Source organism: Enhydra lutris, unplaced genomic scaffold (genome assembly GCF_002288905.1).
Source record: "Enhydra lutris kenyoni isolate GAN:26980312 unplaced genomic scaffold, ASM228890v2 scaffoldscaffold47, whole genome shotgun sequence".
NCBI lineage: Eukaryota > Metazoa > Chordata > Mammalia > Carnivora > Mustelidae > Enhydra > Enhydra lutris.
In genome coordinates, this window is record NW_019154131.1 from 386,620 (window position 1) to 404,529 (window position 17,910).

Genomic DNA, 17,910 nt, shown 5'->3' on the forward strand with positions numbered 1-17,910 from the left:
TCTTTGTTTATACCCATCTTCGTATCTCTCTGTACGGTGTGTATGTGTGGGTGTGTTTTCAAGCCATTTGAAAGGAAGAGAGTGAGACCCTGCTTCTAAGGCAACTTCTACCTAACCACCGTATTACTGTAACACCTAAGAAATCTAATTGTAATTATCTAACACCATCCAATATTCCAACCATATTTACATTTCCCTAATTATTCAAAAATATCTTCTATGGTAAATTTTTTGGAACTAGGATACAATTAAGGATGATCCATTGAACCATCAATGCCATTCTGGTGGCAGAAAACAGCTTCTGATCGCCCTCACAGAACCTGTGGGTCAGGGCTTCAGACGGGGTGCAGAACAGATGGCCCTCCTCTCTTCTGCATCATGGGGGCTGGAAAGACTGGACAGCTGGGGTGACCCAGAGGCCAGGGCTGGAATCATGTGCGGGCTTCTCTCTGTGGGACTCCGCTCCTGGAGGGAGTGTCACAAGGGGGCACCAGGAAGACCACATGGCAGGCGACAAGGCTTCTGACCTCAGAAATCACTCCATAACACCCTCACCCAGATGCCGCAAGGCACAGGGAGGGACACAGCCTCCTCTGGGTGGAGAGTGTCCAGGTCACTGTGCAGAAGGGGATGTGGGGTGGAAGAGGCCGTTGAGGCTGTCTTTGGAAAATATGGCCAGCCTGCCTCGATGTGTTTAGTCTTTTTAACCTGGCACACCTGTTTCGCCCCTTCAGGTCTGTCTCTTTGAAGAGACCTGGTAGTTGTCTTGTAGGCCGCCCCACATTCTGGATCTGATAGTGTCATTCAGTCTGCTCCTCTGTTCCTTATACTGCCTATAAACTGGAAACTAGGCCTAAAGGCCCGACTGGGTTCATAGTAAGCCCAGGTAGCACAGACATCCATTTGTTTTAAAATATGACCAGGATTATGCTGAGTGAAATAAGTCAAGCAGAGAGAGTCAATTATCATATGGTTTCACTGATTTGTGGAGCATAACAAATAGCATAGAGGACATGGGGAGTTAGGAGAAGGCAGTTGGGGGAAATTGGAAGGGGAGGTGAACAATGAGAGACTATGGACTCTGAAAAACAACCCGAGGGTTTTGAAGGGGCAGGAGGTTGGAGCTTGGGGGAACCAGGTGGTGGGTATTGGAGAGGGCACGGATTGCATGGAGCACTGGGTGTGGTACAAAAACAATGAATACTGTTATGCTGAAAATAAATTTAAAAAAATGATTAAAAAAAAAGTAGAGAGTAGAAATTAGATGACAGAAATAAAGCTTAAAAAAATCTGTTATGACAGTAAGTGTTCATACAAAGAAATAACTGAATGTGTAAAAAGAATGCTCAGATTGGGCCAATAAACTAAATCTGATTATAAATACTCTGTATAAAAATAAAACAAAAAAATGTGACCAGGAGATGACTGCTAGCATCTCGTTTTGTCTTCTGCAATAAAACCCAGATGAGTGCAACTTAGAAATGAGGTGATGAACACAGACATGGAGAGAGAGAGGGCACTCTGCGCTCCCAGTAGGATGCCCTGCAAGGCAAACACCTCAACCTAGTCACGGGAGCATCTGGCAGACCCCAAGTGAGGAAGTGTTAAAGGGGCGAGGCGGGGAGGGACTGTATCTGTCAAAATTTTCAGTGTCATACAAGACAAAGGCCACAGAACTTTCCCAGATTCAAGGAATCTAAAACAGCCTGCCTAATAAAGGCACTGCCTGAGGGGAGGAAGGGGCATAATTGGGCCAGTTGACAAAACTGGGAGGTGGGTGGTATGATTCATGTCCTGAGCCAGACCTGCATGACAGCCATGTGAGAACACACTCACCTCCTTAGGAAACATGTATGCAGGGCCTCATGTGCGTGTATGTGTGTGTGTGTGTGTGTGGTTACACATGAGCATACACGTACCTGCAGAGCGTGTCCACCGCAAAAGCACATGAGGGATGCTGCCAGCCGGTGAGCCTGGCTGAAGGGTGCATAGATGTTCTCTGTCATAGCCCTGGCCCTGTTGCAGAAATTTGAAATTATTTCCAAAGACTAAATATTAAAGGTAAGCAGAAGAAAATTAACTGAAGGCAGATTCCATTTCTGGCTGTTAATGAAATCAAGGCTGTCCTCAGAACAAGATGAATGTGTATCAATACTGAAAAACAATTTTCACGATGAAATGTAGTAAACACAACCGAGTTCCATACCAGACATAATGGCCGTGAGCTTATGATGTGTTGAAAACACCTCTTTGCCCTCAGTTCTGAGATTTTAAGGACAGGATGAGGCAACAATCTCTGTACAGAGAAGAGAGGGAGCAGTGGTCACTAGAAAAATGGGTAGACTCACTAAGCATGAATGACCCAAGTTGCAACAACTTCAGGGTTCCCTCCCCTGCTCCTCAGATCCTCAGATCCTCAGACACATAATAGTAAGAGGTTGCTGGCGCAGCCGTCGGGGGAGTGGTGCCTGTGCTTTGCCGGCAGCGCTGGAAAGCGGTACCAGGGACGCTGCTCTTCCCACATCTGGGGCTGTAGGCACTGGCCTTGATGGCCTCGAGAACTGATGCTGTGGGAAAAAGCAGATCAGCAGTCGTGCGGTGTCTATGAAGACACTCACAACAAATAGTTGAAAGTAATGGGTATTTCCACAGTGGGGGGTGGTCATAGGGGCAGTGTTGTAGCTGCTGTTTGCTCGCATCATGCCCTTGCTTGTCTCCTGGCGGGCGCCTGTTGTGCATCCACTGGCTGCTGGCCAGGGGATCCTGAGCAAAAGCAGAATACACAATTTAATCACTGCCTGCACCCTGCTGAAAGCTGTGTTCATGTGTTTAATGACAAAGATCAGAGGAGACGCTGAGGAGCTTCATACACTTCAGTTGGGTGTTTTCTGTCAAATTGCTTAAAATAATAATTGGAAATAACCATGAAAGAAATGCGAAAAATATGAAAGGTCTTGAGAGCAATGGTTTGTGTGCTCATGATGTAACCACCTCTCATGATCCAGATGTGTTTCACTGCCTCCAGGGCATGGTGCAGGCTTTCTGCTCCATGGCCCTGTGGCCAAATGGGGCTGGATCAGTCCTGCACTGGAGGGTGCTGAGCGCCTCCCCCATGACATGCCGGAGCCGTCCCCTCCCCAGCCGTGATAACGAGCCTTGTCTCCAGACATGGCCAGATGTTCCTCAGGGAACAAAGTCGTTCCTGGTCCAGGAGCCACTGGAATGATCTGAATTGAGCTGCTGTTTAAAAAAAAAAAATAACTTTGTCATCTGCATTTTAACCCATTTTGCTTTAGAGTCAGAAATGTAGGGATGAAGTGTCGCAGCTCAATGAGAAGTTCCTTCAGCCGGGAGAGGTGGCCTCTCCCCACCAGGCCCAGAATGAGAACGGCATCACCATTCAGTTATTAACACAGAGACTGGAGGAGGTGGGGCAGTGGGAGGAGCTGCAGGTGAGTATCTGAAAACATCAGGAATAGCCTTAAAATGCCTGGAGGTAGACTCACCCCTCAGGTAAGGAGAGAGACTTAGTAAGTAAGCGCCCTGGAAAATTTGTTGACTTAGCAGCTTTTGCAAATCCTCAATATCTAGAAAAACCAGAAAGGGATTAAATCCTGATGCTAGGAGAGTAAATTGGTAGACCTTTCAGGAGGACATTTGGGAAAAACATACATCAAGAATATTGGTATGCTCTGACTTTATAATTCTGCTTATGGGAGTTTGATCATCGTGAAAAGACTTAGCTGGAAGTATTTTCATTGCTGTGATATTTCTAATAGCAAAACAATTGGAATCAGCTTGAATCATCAATAATACTGAATGAGGCTGTAAATTCTGGTGCAGCCATTAAAAATTATGTTTCAAATAATATTTCATGTCATGGGGAAGTGCCCAAGATACACTGAGGAAAGCGTAGCATACACGATGCTATATTAGTCTTATGGCTAGAAACGCACATTTGGAGGAAGGGCTGAAGTCACGGCAGTGTCAGGTGTGGTCCTTAGGCTTCTGGGATGATGGGTGATTTAAATTTTGTAATCTTTGTTTTTCTGTATATTTCTGAAGTTTCTGCATCAAACATGTATCAATGCTGAGATATTTCTTATATTTATGAAGTTGATTTTTTAAAAACAGGGTGAGCACATCCAAAAACTTGAACTTGAACTCAAACACATGAATCAGGAATGTCAGAGCCTGAGACTGTCACAGTCACAGCTGAGAGAGACTCTTGAAGAAAGTCAAGACCAGGTGGGTGTGCATGATGGCCAGTGGCTGGGTCTCAGCTGGAAGAAAGTCAACACGGTTTAGCACTGACAGAGCCTGGCCAGGACTGGTCTGGCCCAGAGAGGTCATTAGGCTGGACTGAGGTTACACAGCTGGCTGGGTGCTTACAGTCCCAGGACAGAATTGGGCTTTGTCCAGGCTCAGTTGAGCAATCCATGGGCACAGCTGTTTATGCACAAGGGAAGGAGGCCAGTAGGCTGTTCTATTGGGTGTGCCATCTGCAAATCAGAAGAGCGAAGGAGAGTGACAGGTAGCTTCTGAGGTGGAGGAGTTGGCACCAGATCCAAGGACATAGGGCGGAGCAGTCCTAGTGGTTAGCAAGCTAGGTGCCCCATCCAATACTCACACAGGCTTTTTTTGTGCACAGAAGCCCTGAAATTGCACACAGTGTGGGTGTCAAGCTTCCGCCTCCTGCCTCCTCTCCTGCTATAGCATTTATCCAGCGCACCAGGTTCTCAAGGTACAGAGATAGGAAGGTGGAGAGCTTGTAGTCTTGGACAAGTAAATGAGAGCAGGACAGACCAAGCAAGGGCCTTGGGGTGCCCTGACAGTGTGAGGTCCAGGGACACAAGAGAGGGGGAGCTGGTTCTTTCTGGGGGAGCAGGAGAGAGAATGGCAGGTGTGTGACTGCGGGAGGTACCCTGAGGACCCCGTGTGGACTTAGATGTGGGGTGCGCTTAGAGGGCTGGGGGCTGTAGGAAGGAAAGAGGGGCCATGGGAGAAACCTCTCCAGCACGGTGTGGGAGGGGTCTCTAACCCACTGGCCTGAGGCCCAGGACTATCTTCCCTTGAGTGTGGCACCTGTGTACTTCCCTCACTGAGCCTCTTTAGGGCTCCCCAACTGGCTCCTGGCCCTATAGGTGGACTTGGTTGTGGGACCCCCACCGCCACCCAGGCCTTATGATGTGTTTTGGGGGCTTGTGGGCTCTCAGCTTTCCCCCTGCAAACAAGCAGTGCCCCAGAGGTACTTCTGAGCATTTAGAGGATCCCTTCTCTGTCTTTCTTTAAGTCTGAAAGGAAGCTTGAGAAGTTGCCTTGAGCAGTTTGAGCCCTTGGGGACTAGGAATCAGCCATTGTCACAGGCAGAAGATACTTACTTAGGCAATCCTTCTGTGATATGAGCTGGTTTCCCCTTCTTTGTGATCTAGAAGAGGACCCCCAAAACCACATCAGTGAAAGTTCCCATGAGGGAAGTAAGGGGAGCCTACAGGGTATGTAAGGAGTCTCGTGACAGTCGCGCGCGGTAAGGTTGGGTGCAGAGCCACGCGGGAGGGAGTCAGTGTCAGGACTGGCACCCTTGTGTGGGTGGTTCTGAGGCGGAGGGCCCAGAGGGAGAGAGGGCAGCTTGAACAGGTGTAAGGAGGGGAGCAACTCGGGGGAGGGCATTAAAGGGCCTGGCCAAGGGACTTTGTGCTGCTCAGAGTGAGGGTGGGGGAGCAGAATGCTGCACGCACATGTCCCTGGGAATCCCCATCTTGGCTTGGTTCTGACTTGCAGCATATCAAGCCGCCCCCAAACCTGGCAGCTTGTAGCACTGTGCACCATTCTCCTTCACGGTCTGTGGCTCACCGGCTCACCTGGGCTGTTGTCACTTTCTGTGTCAGGGGGGCCACGGCAGTCCAGTGGGGTTGGGACAGGCATCCGCTGAAGGCATGGCTGGATCAGCTGTTTGCAAGCCCTTGGCTCACAGGGCTGGTGTGTGGGTTTGGCTGGTGCCTGGGGGCCGAGTACACCCAGCCTCTTGGTGGCATGGGGTTCTCTGAGTACAGCAGCAGTGAAGCTTGGGTAGGAGAGATGACCAGGGGCCCTTAGAGGAGCAGTCAGAGCTGTCAGGCTCCTTAGGACTGTGCCATGGCATTCCAGAACATTACTCCCCCCATATCCTGTTGGTCCAACTTGGATTCAGAGGGAGGGCACAGAGCCCACCTCTCCATGGGCGAGGACACATTCCTCACCTCTCAAGACAAAGAGAACAGAGCCCCCATCCCCTCAAGGGGCAGGAAGAGCAGCCTATGAGCTCAGGGGGGCAGAGCTGATGGCTGAGGCAGCTCACTGCTGTGCCTCAGCTCCCAGAACACAACAACCCTCATTTTCTGGCTGTGGGAGGCCCCAGTGCTCTCTGGAGACATCTTCCCCTTGTTATGTATTAGTGGAGGTGAGGTTTCCAGAGCTGGCCCTGGCTCCAGCTAGAGCCTCACTTCCACCAGGAGGAGATGAGAGGCTCAGGAGGCAGTCAGCGGGGATGGGGTGGCAGGTGTTATGGGCTGCTCGTCCTGCACAGACAGCTGCAGGCTAGGGCCACAGACAGAGAGACCTCACGCTGGGCCAGAAAGGGGCCTTCCCACAGGAGTTTGTCCCTGGCACTGGAGTCCAGAGCGGAGGGGTGGCCGCAGTGGGTGGCAGCGAGGGGCATGGGGGCAAAGTGTTTAAAGAAGGAGCGGAATCAGGGTGTTGGGGAGTGCTGTTAGAGAGCAGGAGCACCTTTGGGATGGGTGGGCACTCTGATATGGTGTCAGCAGGGCCTGGTCTGGGGCTCAGCTTCTGGCCAGATCAGTGTCTAGAGCATGAAAGTCAGGAGGAGGCTACATTTGTAGGGGTGTGTTTTCGAACTGGTTCTCCCCTCTCTGTCCCTCTCTCTCAGGGTTCCCAGACCCAATTCCACCACTGTGTAGGGGGCTCCCCAGACACAACAGGCAGTTCATAGACCCGCAGGGTGTCTAAGAATCCAATTCTGTTATGACACTCTCTGCCCAGAGACAGCATCAGACCCCACAGGTGAAGTTTAGTTCTACAAGACTGCCCCCGCAGCCCCTTCGGAGGCCATCCCCAGGACCAGGCTGTAACCTATGCTTCTGACCAGCCAGCTATAGATTGGCGGTTTCAACTACCTCCTCCCGAGGTTTGACTGATTTGCTAGTGTGGCTCACAGAACTCAGGGAAGACACTTAACACTTACCAGTTCATTGAAGGATATGATAAGGAAACAAACTTATAGCCAGAGGAAGAGATAGGTAGGTCAAGGTCCCAAACATCTGTCCTCATGGAGCTGGAGCCCAGCCTGGTGGCACATGGAAGTGTTCTGATTCCCCAAGCCTGGAAGATCTCCAGAAACAGATCATATGGTTGTCCTTCTGGGTTTTTCTGGAGGCTTCATTACACAGTTGTGATTGACCAAGTCATTCATTGGCCATTGGCTGTTTCAACCTCCAGCCCCTTTTCCTTCCAGGGAGGTGGGGGTGGGACTAAACATTCCAACCCTTAATCCTGTGGTTGGCCCTCCTGGCAGCCAGCCGCCGCTGCTAGGTGTGGTCCAAAAATCATCTTCATTAATAACAAGACACCTATTTAACTCTATGCCTCTGAAGCATTTTCGGGATCTGTGGATGGAGACCAGGTATCTCTGAGAAATGTATTTTGGTCACCTGATCTTTAAATCATTATATTGCACTCTCCAAAAATAGCTATTCTGGAAACTTTGTGTGGGGGGTGCGGGTGTTTCTCCAGGATGACCCTGTCCTAAGAACAGCCACACATGTGGCGCCTGGGTGGCTCAGTGGGTTAAGCCTCTGCCTTCAGCTCAGGTCATGATCTCAGGGTCCTGGGATCGAGCCCCGCATCGGGCTCTCTGCTCAGCAGGGAGCCTGCTTCCCCCCTCCTTTCTCTGCCTGCCTCTCTGCCTACTTGTGATCTTCTCTCTCTGTCAAATAAATGAATAAAATCTTAAAAAAAAAAAAAAAAAAAAGAACAGCCACACATTACAGTGATGACATGGTCCCCCAATACGGCCCCTCAGAGATGCAGGGAGATGCAGTGGCCTGAAGCCTCACTCTTGCCCTTGAGTTGCCATAGCCGGCACCCTCCCTATCTCTCTGACCCCACCTCAGACTTGCTATGAGTGTGACCCTTGACAGAGTCACTTCCCTCTCCCACCTGTGGGGCCTTGCCAGTGTGTGAGAGCTGACAAGGCCAGTTAGGGTGCCAAGGAAATTCTGGGTATTCTAGGTGAAATCTCCAGAATCAGAGTAATTTAAATGATGTTTAATAAAAGGATTGGCCACGTTACACACTGTGCAATAATAATGGCCCTGCACAACTCCAGTGAAATCTTGCCATCCTCTGTGGTTGGGAGCTGGGTGCTAGGGTGGTTCTGTGCTCGATGGTCTTTTCAGGCTTCAGTGTGGGTTCTGCTGCCCTCTGTGGCCTTGGCCTCGGCTGTCTCAGGAGCGTGAGCTCTCCGTGGGTTTCAGTAGTTACATGGACTCTCTGAAGTCTGCTGAAGGTTAAACTGGACAGAATATAGCACAATTCTCCTTTGGGTACAGTGGGAAGCTAACTATCACCAATTTGAGAATACAGACCTGAGTCTTCCAGATTGTCTCTGTGCGGAAGCTCGAGCCAAACCGGAGTTTGGCTGTCAGAATTCAAACGAGGGGGTTCTTTGTAAACCCTGCATTTAGTTGCAGATGCAGGGACCAAGGAGGCTAGATGCCTTGTGTGCCCAAGTTGTAGGCTCTCTGTAACCTCGGAGTCTTGTGTGTCTGGTAATGGCCCCGTAGTGCTCAGCAGTCACACCAGCCCTGTCTTGGCTTTATCCCATGGCAGCTACACAGAGCCAACCTGGGGTTGAGGTTGGCCCGGTCCCAACACTCCGAGGAGGTTCATCAGCTGCAGGAGCAGATGCAGGGGCTGGTGCCTCGGGACCATGTGGCTGAGCTGCAGCAGCTGCTAGAAGAGGAACGGCAGATGGCTGGGCGGTTCCGCGAGGAGTGCCTTCTCCAGCAGGAAAAGGGGAGGCAGCTGGAGACACAATGGGTGAGTGGGGACAAGGGCCCCAAGGCCTTGCTGATGGTGATGGCGGTGGTGAGGTTGGATCACTGGTCACTTGGCTGAAAACTGCCATCCCAGCTCCTAGAGGTCTGCTTGTACGGCAGCCACAGGATCCAATTTTTCACTCTGAACAATGTGGGACTTTCTTGTCCACCAGAGATGGACCAGAGAGGGGCGGCACACACCCACTCAGGGAGTGATGAGCCTGCTGACCCAAAAGGTCCCTCCTGCATGGGGGCTGCACACGTCTGTGATAGGCCACATGACCACACACTCAAGCTGTGGACGGGGCCAAAAACGTGGTGATGCAGATGCATGAGTGAAGCTGAGGGCAACAGTCCCACCCGTGGAGCCCTGTGGGAGTTCTCCTGATTTCAAAGGAAAGCCAGAAACTAGATTTTTACACGAACACATCCAATTTCCAAATGATGCATCTGATTAAAAAAAAATCTTAAACCATTTTGCTGAATGAAAAAAGCTACCCACAGGCACACAAGGACTGTAGAAGTTACATACTGGATGCATGTGGATTTAGCTGTCAGAGGTACAGAAATGAGCACACACAGCAAAAGCCTGTGCTCTCCTGGAGCCTTAGTGAGGTGGGGTGGAGACAAACGAGAACACGAGTCATGAGGACAGCATGTCAGATGGTGGTGAACTGATGAGTGCTATGGAGTGGGACGCTTTGCAGTTTTAAACAGCGGGCTGGAGAAGGTGTTCCTAACGTGTTACTATATGAGACAAGACCTGAAGATGTTGAGGGAGCAAGCCTTCCACTTACTGTGGAAGAGTGCTTGAGAGGTAGCAGGAGCCACATGTGCCAAGGCCCTGAGGTGGGTGTGTACTTGGCATATTTAAGGAGGATGAGAGGGAAGCAGGAGGAGGGTGGTGGGATGGGAGGCCAATGAGGAGTGACACACATCTGGGGACCCTGGCTGTGTACCAGGCACCACACTAGGCATCTAGAGACCTTGATAGAAACAGAGCCGCTCCCTTAAAGGGGAGCAGGACACTGGCTGCAGAGGTCAGGATCCAGGCTCCGCCACCTCCCAGCTGAGTGAGCTTGGGCAGCTACTTACCCTGTCTTTGCTTCAGTTTCTTTGTCTGTAAACGACGGATGCCAGTAGGTCCCCACCTCAGAGCATTACTGTGCGGCATCCTCAAGTTGGCATGTCTGACATGCTTGAATAGTTTGCCCTGTGTGCACTCTGAGTCAGTGTTTAAAAGGCTGAAAAAACTCCCTCCTGAAATATTCATGAGCAAACACTGGAGGGTGGGGATAGGCAGTGTGCAGGTAGGAGCCTGAGATCAGGGGTGGGGGGATCTCCATGAGGAAGAAATTGGAGCAAGACTCTAAAGGTGGGTAAGAGTTGATGTTTGTGAAGCATAAATTCTGTAGAAGAATAATCTTCCAGCCTTCCAACCATGTACAAAAATGTTAAGCAGAAGATAAGCTCAGCCATGATAGAATATTGACAAAGCAAAGAAGTTTAATCAGAAGTCGTTTATAATTACTCAGTAACACGTTTGGGGAAATACATTGGAGTCATTTATGATAAATTCTTAGGAAAGCAGTCCACTAATTCTCTGTGAACTACAAAGAGTGGTGTCAGCTCTTGGCTCGTGGCAGAACATTCACAAACGTTTCTCTGTGCAGATGAAAGGTTATCTCCAGCCACTCCCAGATTTGTAGGTTTTAGCTAATTTCCATTCTAAAGTAACTAAGCCTGATATGATTCTTTTTGAAATGTAAACTGTTGGTGTGTAATCTTTTATGGCAGGAAGAACATGAAAAAGAGCTTAAAGACACGGAAGAGCAGGTAGAAGAGATGGGAATGGTTCTGAAGAATGTGGAAATGCTCCTACAAGAAAAAGTGGCTGAGCTGAAAGAGCAGGTCAGTGATGGGCATCTGTTATTACCACATGTACTTTCTGCACTTTTTCCTTCTATGTGTATTTAAGTAGCTGTTCCAGGGTGAGACCATCCTCATAGAATGCAGAGAGAGCCCCAAGTTTGTTTAGAACCACTGAACCTGGGACTCCATCTAAACTTTAAGAATCTGAACATACAGATTTTTTCAGAAGATGAACAGTTAAAAGCAATCAATAGAAAAACTGATTTTGTTAAATATATATTTATAAATTATATTTGTACATTGTTTTGAGAATTGTTTTAAGGTACGTTTGAGGGGTGTTTACATAATCTCAGAAAGGACATTCATTTGTTCATTTGTTCAGTCATTGGCCAGATATTCACCAAGCACCTGTCATGTATCCCAGCATTTATTGTTCTGAGAAGACCCTGAGATGGGCCCTCATGGGCCTTACATTCTGGAGGTAGAGACAGACAATAATAAGAGAAATGACCTCAGGTTGTGAGAAATGCTCGCTCTGAAGAAGAGATGGTGGTGGATGGGAAGTGGTGGGGATGGTTGGGAACCAGTCTTTTCAGACGTGGTAGGAGCAGAGACCCAGTGACAGCATGGAGGGTCTGCCTGTGCCCCCCAAGCTGAGGCCAGGTTGGCTTTTTGGAAGGGATAAGTGCTCATTGGGCGGGACTTTCCCATGCAGTGTAGGGCTGACTGCCTGTAGCACCTCCAGTCAGTGGGACAGCCATAAAAATGCACCCACATGTCTCCATGTGTGCTGGGGGACATGCCAGAACCCCGACGAGGAGGGCATCCAGGCAGAGGTGCAGTGTAGGCAAATGTCCTTAGATGGAACCAAGCATAGTATGTCAGCAGGCCATCAAGGAGGTTGTTGTAGCTGATGGGTAGGCAGGACTCCCTCAAGGTCAGGAGTTTGCTTTTATTTTAGTTGCAGTCTGAAGCCATCAGAAGATTTTAAGCAAGAGTATGATATGAACTATATATTTTTAAATAGATCACTCTGGGGGAGAAAGGAAAAATTTGGGTTGCTATAGGGAGCAAAGACCAAAAAAAGAAGGCCAGAGCTGTTGTGTTCGATGAAAGCTTTACAGTCCAATTCAGCGGGCAAGGTAAGAACTGGCAGCCAAGCAGCCAGCACAGAGGGTGCTAGAAACAGGAGACACAGGGAAAAGTCTTAACCAAACACCAGCTACTCTTAGAAGAGTTCTATTCAGAGCTGGAAGAAATTGTGAGAATCTGTAGAAATATTTTTATTACAGTAATCAAGTATGTTTAGAGAGCTCCTGAACTAAGCCCAAACAGGATGAAACATTTGTGTCACCTCTTGTTCCCTGGGAGGTAGAAAGTCCCAGGGGGTCACATCCCCCTCCTTGACCATCTTCCTGGCTTTGCAGCTTCCTCTCTGCCATCCTCTGACTCCCTAGCTGTGTCCCTGGCCAAGTGTCACAGACTCTCAGTGACCCGCACCCCTCACCTGACAGTCATTCTCTTGCAGGCACGCTCAGTTTGCTTCCTCTGATCTGGCAAATCCTCAATCCTGGTGAAATCCTGTTGCTCCTGCATCTCTGCCCCTGTGAGGTCCCATCTGCAGCCCTGCACCGCCCCCCGACCCCCGCCCAGAACTAGCCTGTGCTCTGGCCCCGCGAACCAGCCACCTGTGTCTGTGCATGTGCCACAGTGCCCAGCCCTTCCCTTCTCAGGGGCCTGCACTGCCCCCCCAACCCAAAGCTTAGGGAGCCTTGGCCCTGCCTCTGCTCCTCTTTACTGAAGAACCTGCAAAGGATTGTCTGCACACTCTCACCTATTCCCCCTTTTGTTCCCCCACACCGCTGGCTCAGGTCCCAAGTCTGGGGGTTGTGTCCCCAGTGAGCCTGTCAGTTCAGCCTTTGGAAGGGATACAGAATCCAGCCTCTTCTTGCCTCACCAGCCACCACTCCCACCTTCATCCTCTGAGCCCTACAATGTCCTTGTGTCCTCTTGTGCTCTATTCTTGGCGCAGGAGTGGCAGCAATGCTTTCCCAGTGTGATAAGGTGCTGGCCCCCTCCTCAGAGTACAAGGCAGAATTCCTATGGGGCCTCCAAGGCTCTGTGGGATCTAGTCCCCTCCTCTCAGTGCCTGCCTAGTCAGTGTGGCAGCTCTAACCTCCTCTCAGTGAGCCTCCTACTGCCCTGCCCCCCAGCTACAGGCCTCTGGCCATCCCTACTAACCCCCTAGCCTGGCCAGCCTCTGGGCCTTTGCACCTGCTCCTCCCTTTGCCTGGAATGTTCACACCCGGACAGCCTCAATGCTCCTTTCCCTGCCTTATTCAGATCTCTGTTCACACCAACAGAGAAGCCTTCCCTGTTCACCCCAACAAACGTAGGAACTCCCTCCTCAGTTGTCTGTCCCCTCCCAGTGAAACCAGTAACCAGAGTGTTAACTAGGACTATTAAGTACAACTGTAACTTTTCACCCAGACCTTTATTTATTTATTTATTTTTTTGCCTGTAAACATCTCTCTTTTCCTTGGGGGAAACAGGTTTCAGTATTGCCCTCCTGTCTCTGTCTCCTCCTCCTTGTTTGGCTCTCTCTCTTTTCCTTGCCATGCACTCTATGCTCTGTTTATCTTTGCTGCATTTCAGGCAGGCAGACAGGTTTCATTACACAGCTTTTCCTTAGCACTTGACGTGCCTCTGCACCACATATTTGTTTCTGGTCTGTCTGCTTCCCTCAGAATATGTGCTCCTGAGAGCAGGGCTGTTGCGAGGCACTGGCACTACTTGTTGAATGAATGAATGCAGTTTTGACTTCCAAAGCCCAAGGCCAGGCCACATGAGCCTTTATAACTAGAGTAGCCTTGGGTCACCATTGCTGTGGCTATGGTGTATGGTGACCAGCCTACACACCCAGGGCTTTGAGGGTGGACGCAGTGCTGGGGTACGCCCTGGGTAACGTGGTGAGTCTGCGAGCACACTGAGATGAACCAGAATGACATGTTTTATGTTATGCTGGATTGTCCTTTTTGAGTTTGGTGATTGTGGTCTTTTTACATCTTCATTTCATGGTAAAATCTACTATCAAAAAATTGACTTCAATTTTCTCTATCACATAATTCATCAGATTCTCAATTTCCTCTTTCACTCCAAGGTAACAAAAATTGTCATTCCACTCAATGTTTGTCTCAAATGCATAAGAGCCCCTAATCTGTGGTCTAAACATGTGGTGGGGGGGAAGGCCAAGCTGTGATGTAGCGTTTCTGCATGAGAGTCACAGAAAAGTATGGTTCTCTTTCCTCTCTAGTTCGAAAAGAACACAAAGTCTGATTTGCTGCTCAAGGAGCTCTATGTGGAAAATGCTCACCTGATGAAGGCACTTCAGGTCACCGAAGAGAAGCTACAAGGTGCTCAGAAGAAAAACCACATCTTGGAAGAAAAAGTTAGAGCTCTCAACAGACTCATCAGTAAGATCGCTTCAGCTTCTCTCTCTGTGTGAAGGCTGTTTGTTTTCCTGGAATTCATTTTGAAAGAACATCTTTTAAAATTAAGCCACCATAGTGCCATAACTTTCTATGGTTCATTGGCTGTGCACCGGGCATAGCAGGTTTCTAATTCTTTCATTGTTCATCTCACACACATTTAAAAATGTCTGTTGTGCCAGATGCTCAGAAAATAGACATGCTGGAAAAAACTACGTTTTTATTAGTGGTCCTGGGTAATTTCTGTAGGTAAAATTCCCAGTTTTGCTACCAGTGGGTGAAACAGATCATGCTAGCTTTCAGCGAAGAAAGACTAAAAGAAAATGGTAAAATCAATTTCAGCGTTGTACTTTTGACCTTGGCTGCAGAGAGTAAAATGAAAAATAAGTGCTCTGGACACTTTCACCCTTTCACTGTTACTGCTTTGGGCTTAGATCATTAGCATTCTTGATTTGGGTCTATACAGACATTCTAGAAGGACTACTCAATGTGACTGTCCACCCTTCACCACCACAGGAAGATGTTTGGGGAGTGCCTATTTTATGTCTGTGGACTCAGGGATGATAGTATTTACTGTGAATGCAATCTTGTCCTCAATGAAATGTCATCACACTGGAAATTGTATTATATATGTAAAGAAGAAAAACTATAGTTTTATATCCAAAATATATGTAAGTTATGGTCATTTGGTTTATGAGAACAAACTATGAAAAGTACTATGAAGAGTCACTGTATTTACAAAAACTCTTTTCTATTAAAATTGTTTTGGGGCGCCTGGGTGGCTCAGTGGGTTAAGCCGCTGCCTTCGGCTCAGGTCATGATCTCAGGGTCCTGGGATCGAGTCCCGCATCGGGCTCTCTGCTCAGCAGGGAGCCTGCTTCCCTCTCTCTCTCTCTCTCTCTCTCTGCCTGCCTCTCTGTCTACTTGTGATCTCTGTCAAATAAATAAATAAAATCTTTAAAAAAAAAATTGTTTTAACTTCTAGGTTTAACTTTTTTTTAAGATTTTATTTATTTGACAATGAGAGAGTGAGAGAGCATAAGCAGGGGGAGCAGCAGAGGGAGAGGGAGAAGCAGGCTCCTCACTGAGCAGGAAGCCTGACATGGGGCTCAATCCCAGGACCCTGGAACCATGACCTGAGCTGAAGGCAGATGCTTAACTGACTGAGCCACCCAAGTGCCCCTAAGTCTAACTTTTTTTATTAAATATTTCAAACAAATAGAAAAATAGTTTTGTAAGAAACACTCCTATACCCATCAATTAGATGTATTAACATTTTTTAAAAAGGTATTAAAATCCTTCTGTTACATTATAGATAGAGTTGTAGATCCTGCTTTGTTGCTCTCAATCTCCTTCCCCTTCCTGGAGGCAGCCACTACCCTGAATCTGCTATACTTCATCCCCTTCTGTCTGTACGTTTACTATCTGTGCATAAGAAGAACCTTAAAGCCCTGTGGAAGACACAAAAGACTGGAATAGGAGCTCCTGTTTGGCTCAGTCAGTAAAGCATATGACTTTTGATCTAGGGGTTGTGAGTTCAAGCTCCATGTTGGACATGGAGCCTACTAAAAAAAAAAAAGACTGGAATAGGGGCACCTGGGTGGCTCAGTGGATTAAGCCGCTGCCTTCGGCTCAGGTCATGATCTCAGGGTCCTGGGATCGAGTCCCGCATCGGGCTCTCTATTCAGCGGGGTGCCTGCTTCTCTCTCTCTCTCTCTCTCTCTGCCTGCCTCTCCGTCTACTTGTGATCTCTGTCAAATAAATAAATAAAATCTTTAAAAAAAAAAAAAAGACTGGAATAGATGGATAGATCAGTTATTGGATAGGAAGACTCAACAACATAAATTTGGTTCTTCTCCATTAACTGATTAATGTAATATAGCCCCAGTAAAAATGCAAGTGGGCATTCCCTGCCCCAGTTGACCCCTTGTCCCTGAATCGGACAGTTCTAAAGTTTACATGTACAGCTTGACAAGCGAATAATAGGGAAAACTGGAAAAAGAAGAGCAATGAATGGGAGCTAGTTCTACTAGTTATTAAAAACTCTCAAAGTTTAGGTTACATGGCTATATACATTTGTGTACGTTTGTCAAAACTCATCAAAGGGCACACTTCTTCACTCACTGTGGGCTTCTGGCTGGGACTAGAGTAACAAGGAGATTGGAGGGGCGCCTGGGTGGCTCAGTAGGTTAAAGCCTCTGCCTTCGGCTCAGGTTATGGTCCCAGGGTCCTAGTATCGAGCCCCACATTGAGCTCTCTGCTCAGCAGGGAGCCTGCTTCCCTTCCTCTCTCTCTCTGCCTGCCTCTCTGCCTAATTGTGATCTCTGTCTGTCAAATAAATAAATAAAATCTTAAAACAAACAAACAAAAAAAACAAGGAGATTGGATCTAGTAGTCCTGAACAATACTATCAAACAACTGACATTTATAGAACCCAACAACAGTTGAAGTACACTGGAACATTTACCAAGATAGACCATATTCTGGGCCTGGAAAAAAGCCACACAAAAAAAAAAAAAAAAATCAAAAGGATTTAAGTCATACAAACTATATTCTTTGACCAAAAAGGAATTAAATTAGAAATCAAGACCAGAATAATTATCTGGGAAATCCCCAAATATTTGGGAACAATAATTGTTAAATAATCCATGCACCGAGTAAGAAATCAGAGGAAAACTTAGAAAATATTTTGAAAATGAAAACAAATAAACCAAATTTGTGGGGTGGAGCTAAAGCATTACTTAGGGGAAGATTCATGGCACTAAATTCTTGTATTAGAAAAAAGGTCTCAAATCAATGACCTGAGCTTCCACCTTAAATAACTAGAAAAAGAAGAGCAAATGAAACTCAAAGTAAGCAGAAGAAAGGAAATCACAGTAGAAGTCAAGGAATAGAATAGGAAACCTCATGCTAGGAGCTAAGCCTAGCCCTGGAGCCTGTTTTTGTAAATAGTTTGATTGGCGCAGCCACATGCATTCACTTCTGTACTGTCAATGCTGCTTTTGTGCTCAGCATTAGAAACTGCGTGGCCCACAAAGTCTAAAACACAGAAAGTTTGTTGACTCCTGCAACAGAAAACGGGGAAAAAAAAAAAAGCCAATGAAACCAAAGGTTGGTTCTTTGATAATATTGATGAAGTTGATAAACATTTAGCCAGAATGATCAGGATAAAGAAGCAAAAATTTACCAATATCAGGAATCAGAGAGGTGACATCACTGCAGATGTCAAAAAAAAAAAAAAAAAAAAAAAACCCATAAACCATTATTATGAACAACCCTATGCCAATAACTTCAGCAACTTAAGACAAAATGCAGAGGACAAAAAATACCAAAGCTCATACTGGATATAAAAGAAGTTGAACCTTCCCACAAAGAAACTCCAGGCCCAGGTTTTTTTTTTTTTTTCTTAAGATTTTATTTGAGAGCGAGAGAGCACGAGAAGAGGGAGGGCTAGA

General features: G+C 47.6%; 1 protein-coding gene across 3 annotated transcripts in view; it reads left to right on the forward strand.

The window, feature by feature from the left end:
- Positions 1-15,221, forward strand: part of LOC111156595 (ninein like) — a 143,355-nt gene extending 128,134 nt beyond the window's left edge. For 2 of the 3 annotated variants that reach the window (XM_022517580.1, XM_022517582.1), the window contains exons 21-25: positions 3,297-3,452; positions 4,135-4,248; positions 8,887-9,096; positions 10,893-11,006; positions 14,281-15,221. In XM_022517580.1, the coding sequence (XP_022373288.1) occupies positions 3,297-3,452; positions 4,135-4,248; positions 8,887-9,096; positions 10,893-11,006; positions 14,281-14,472 (786 nt within the window). In that variant the 3' untranslated portion in view covers positions 14,473-15,221. Of the gene's footprint in view, positions 1-3,296; positions 3,453-4,134; positions 4,249-4,651; positions 4,679-8,886; positions 9,097-10,892; positions 11,007-14,280 lie in introns of those variants that run through there. The other variant, XM_022517583.1, reaches the window with a different exon arrangement.
- The last annotated feature ends 2,689 nt before the right edge of the window (positions 15,222-17,910 follow it).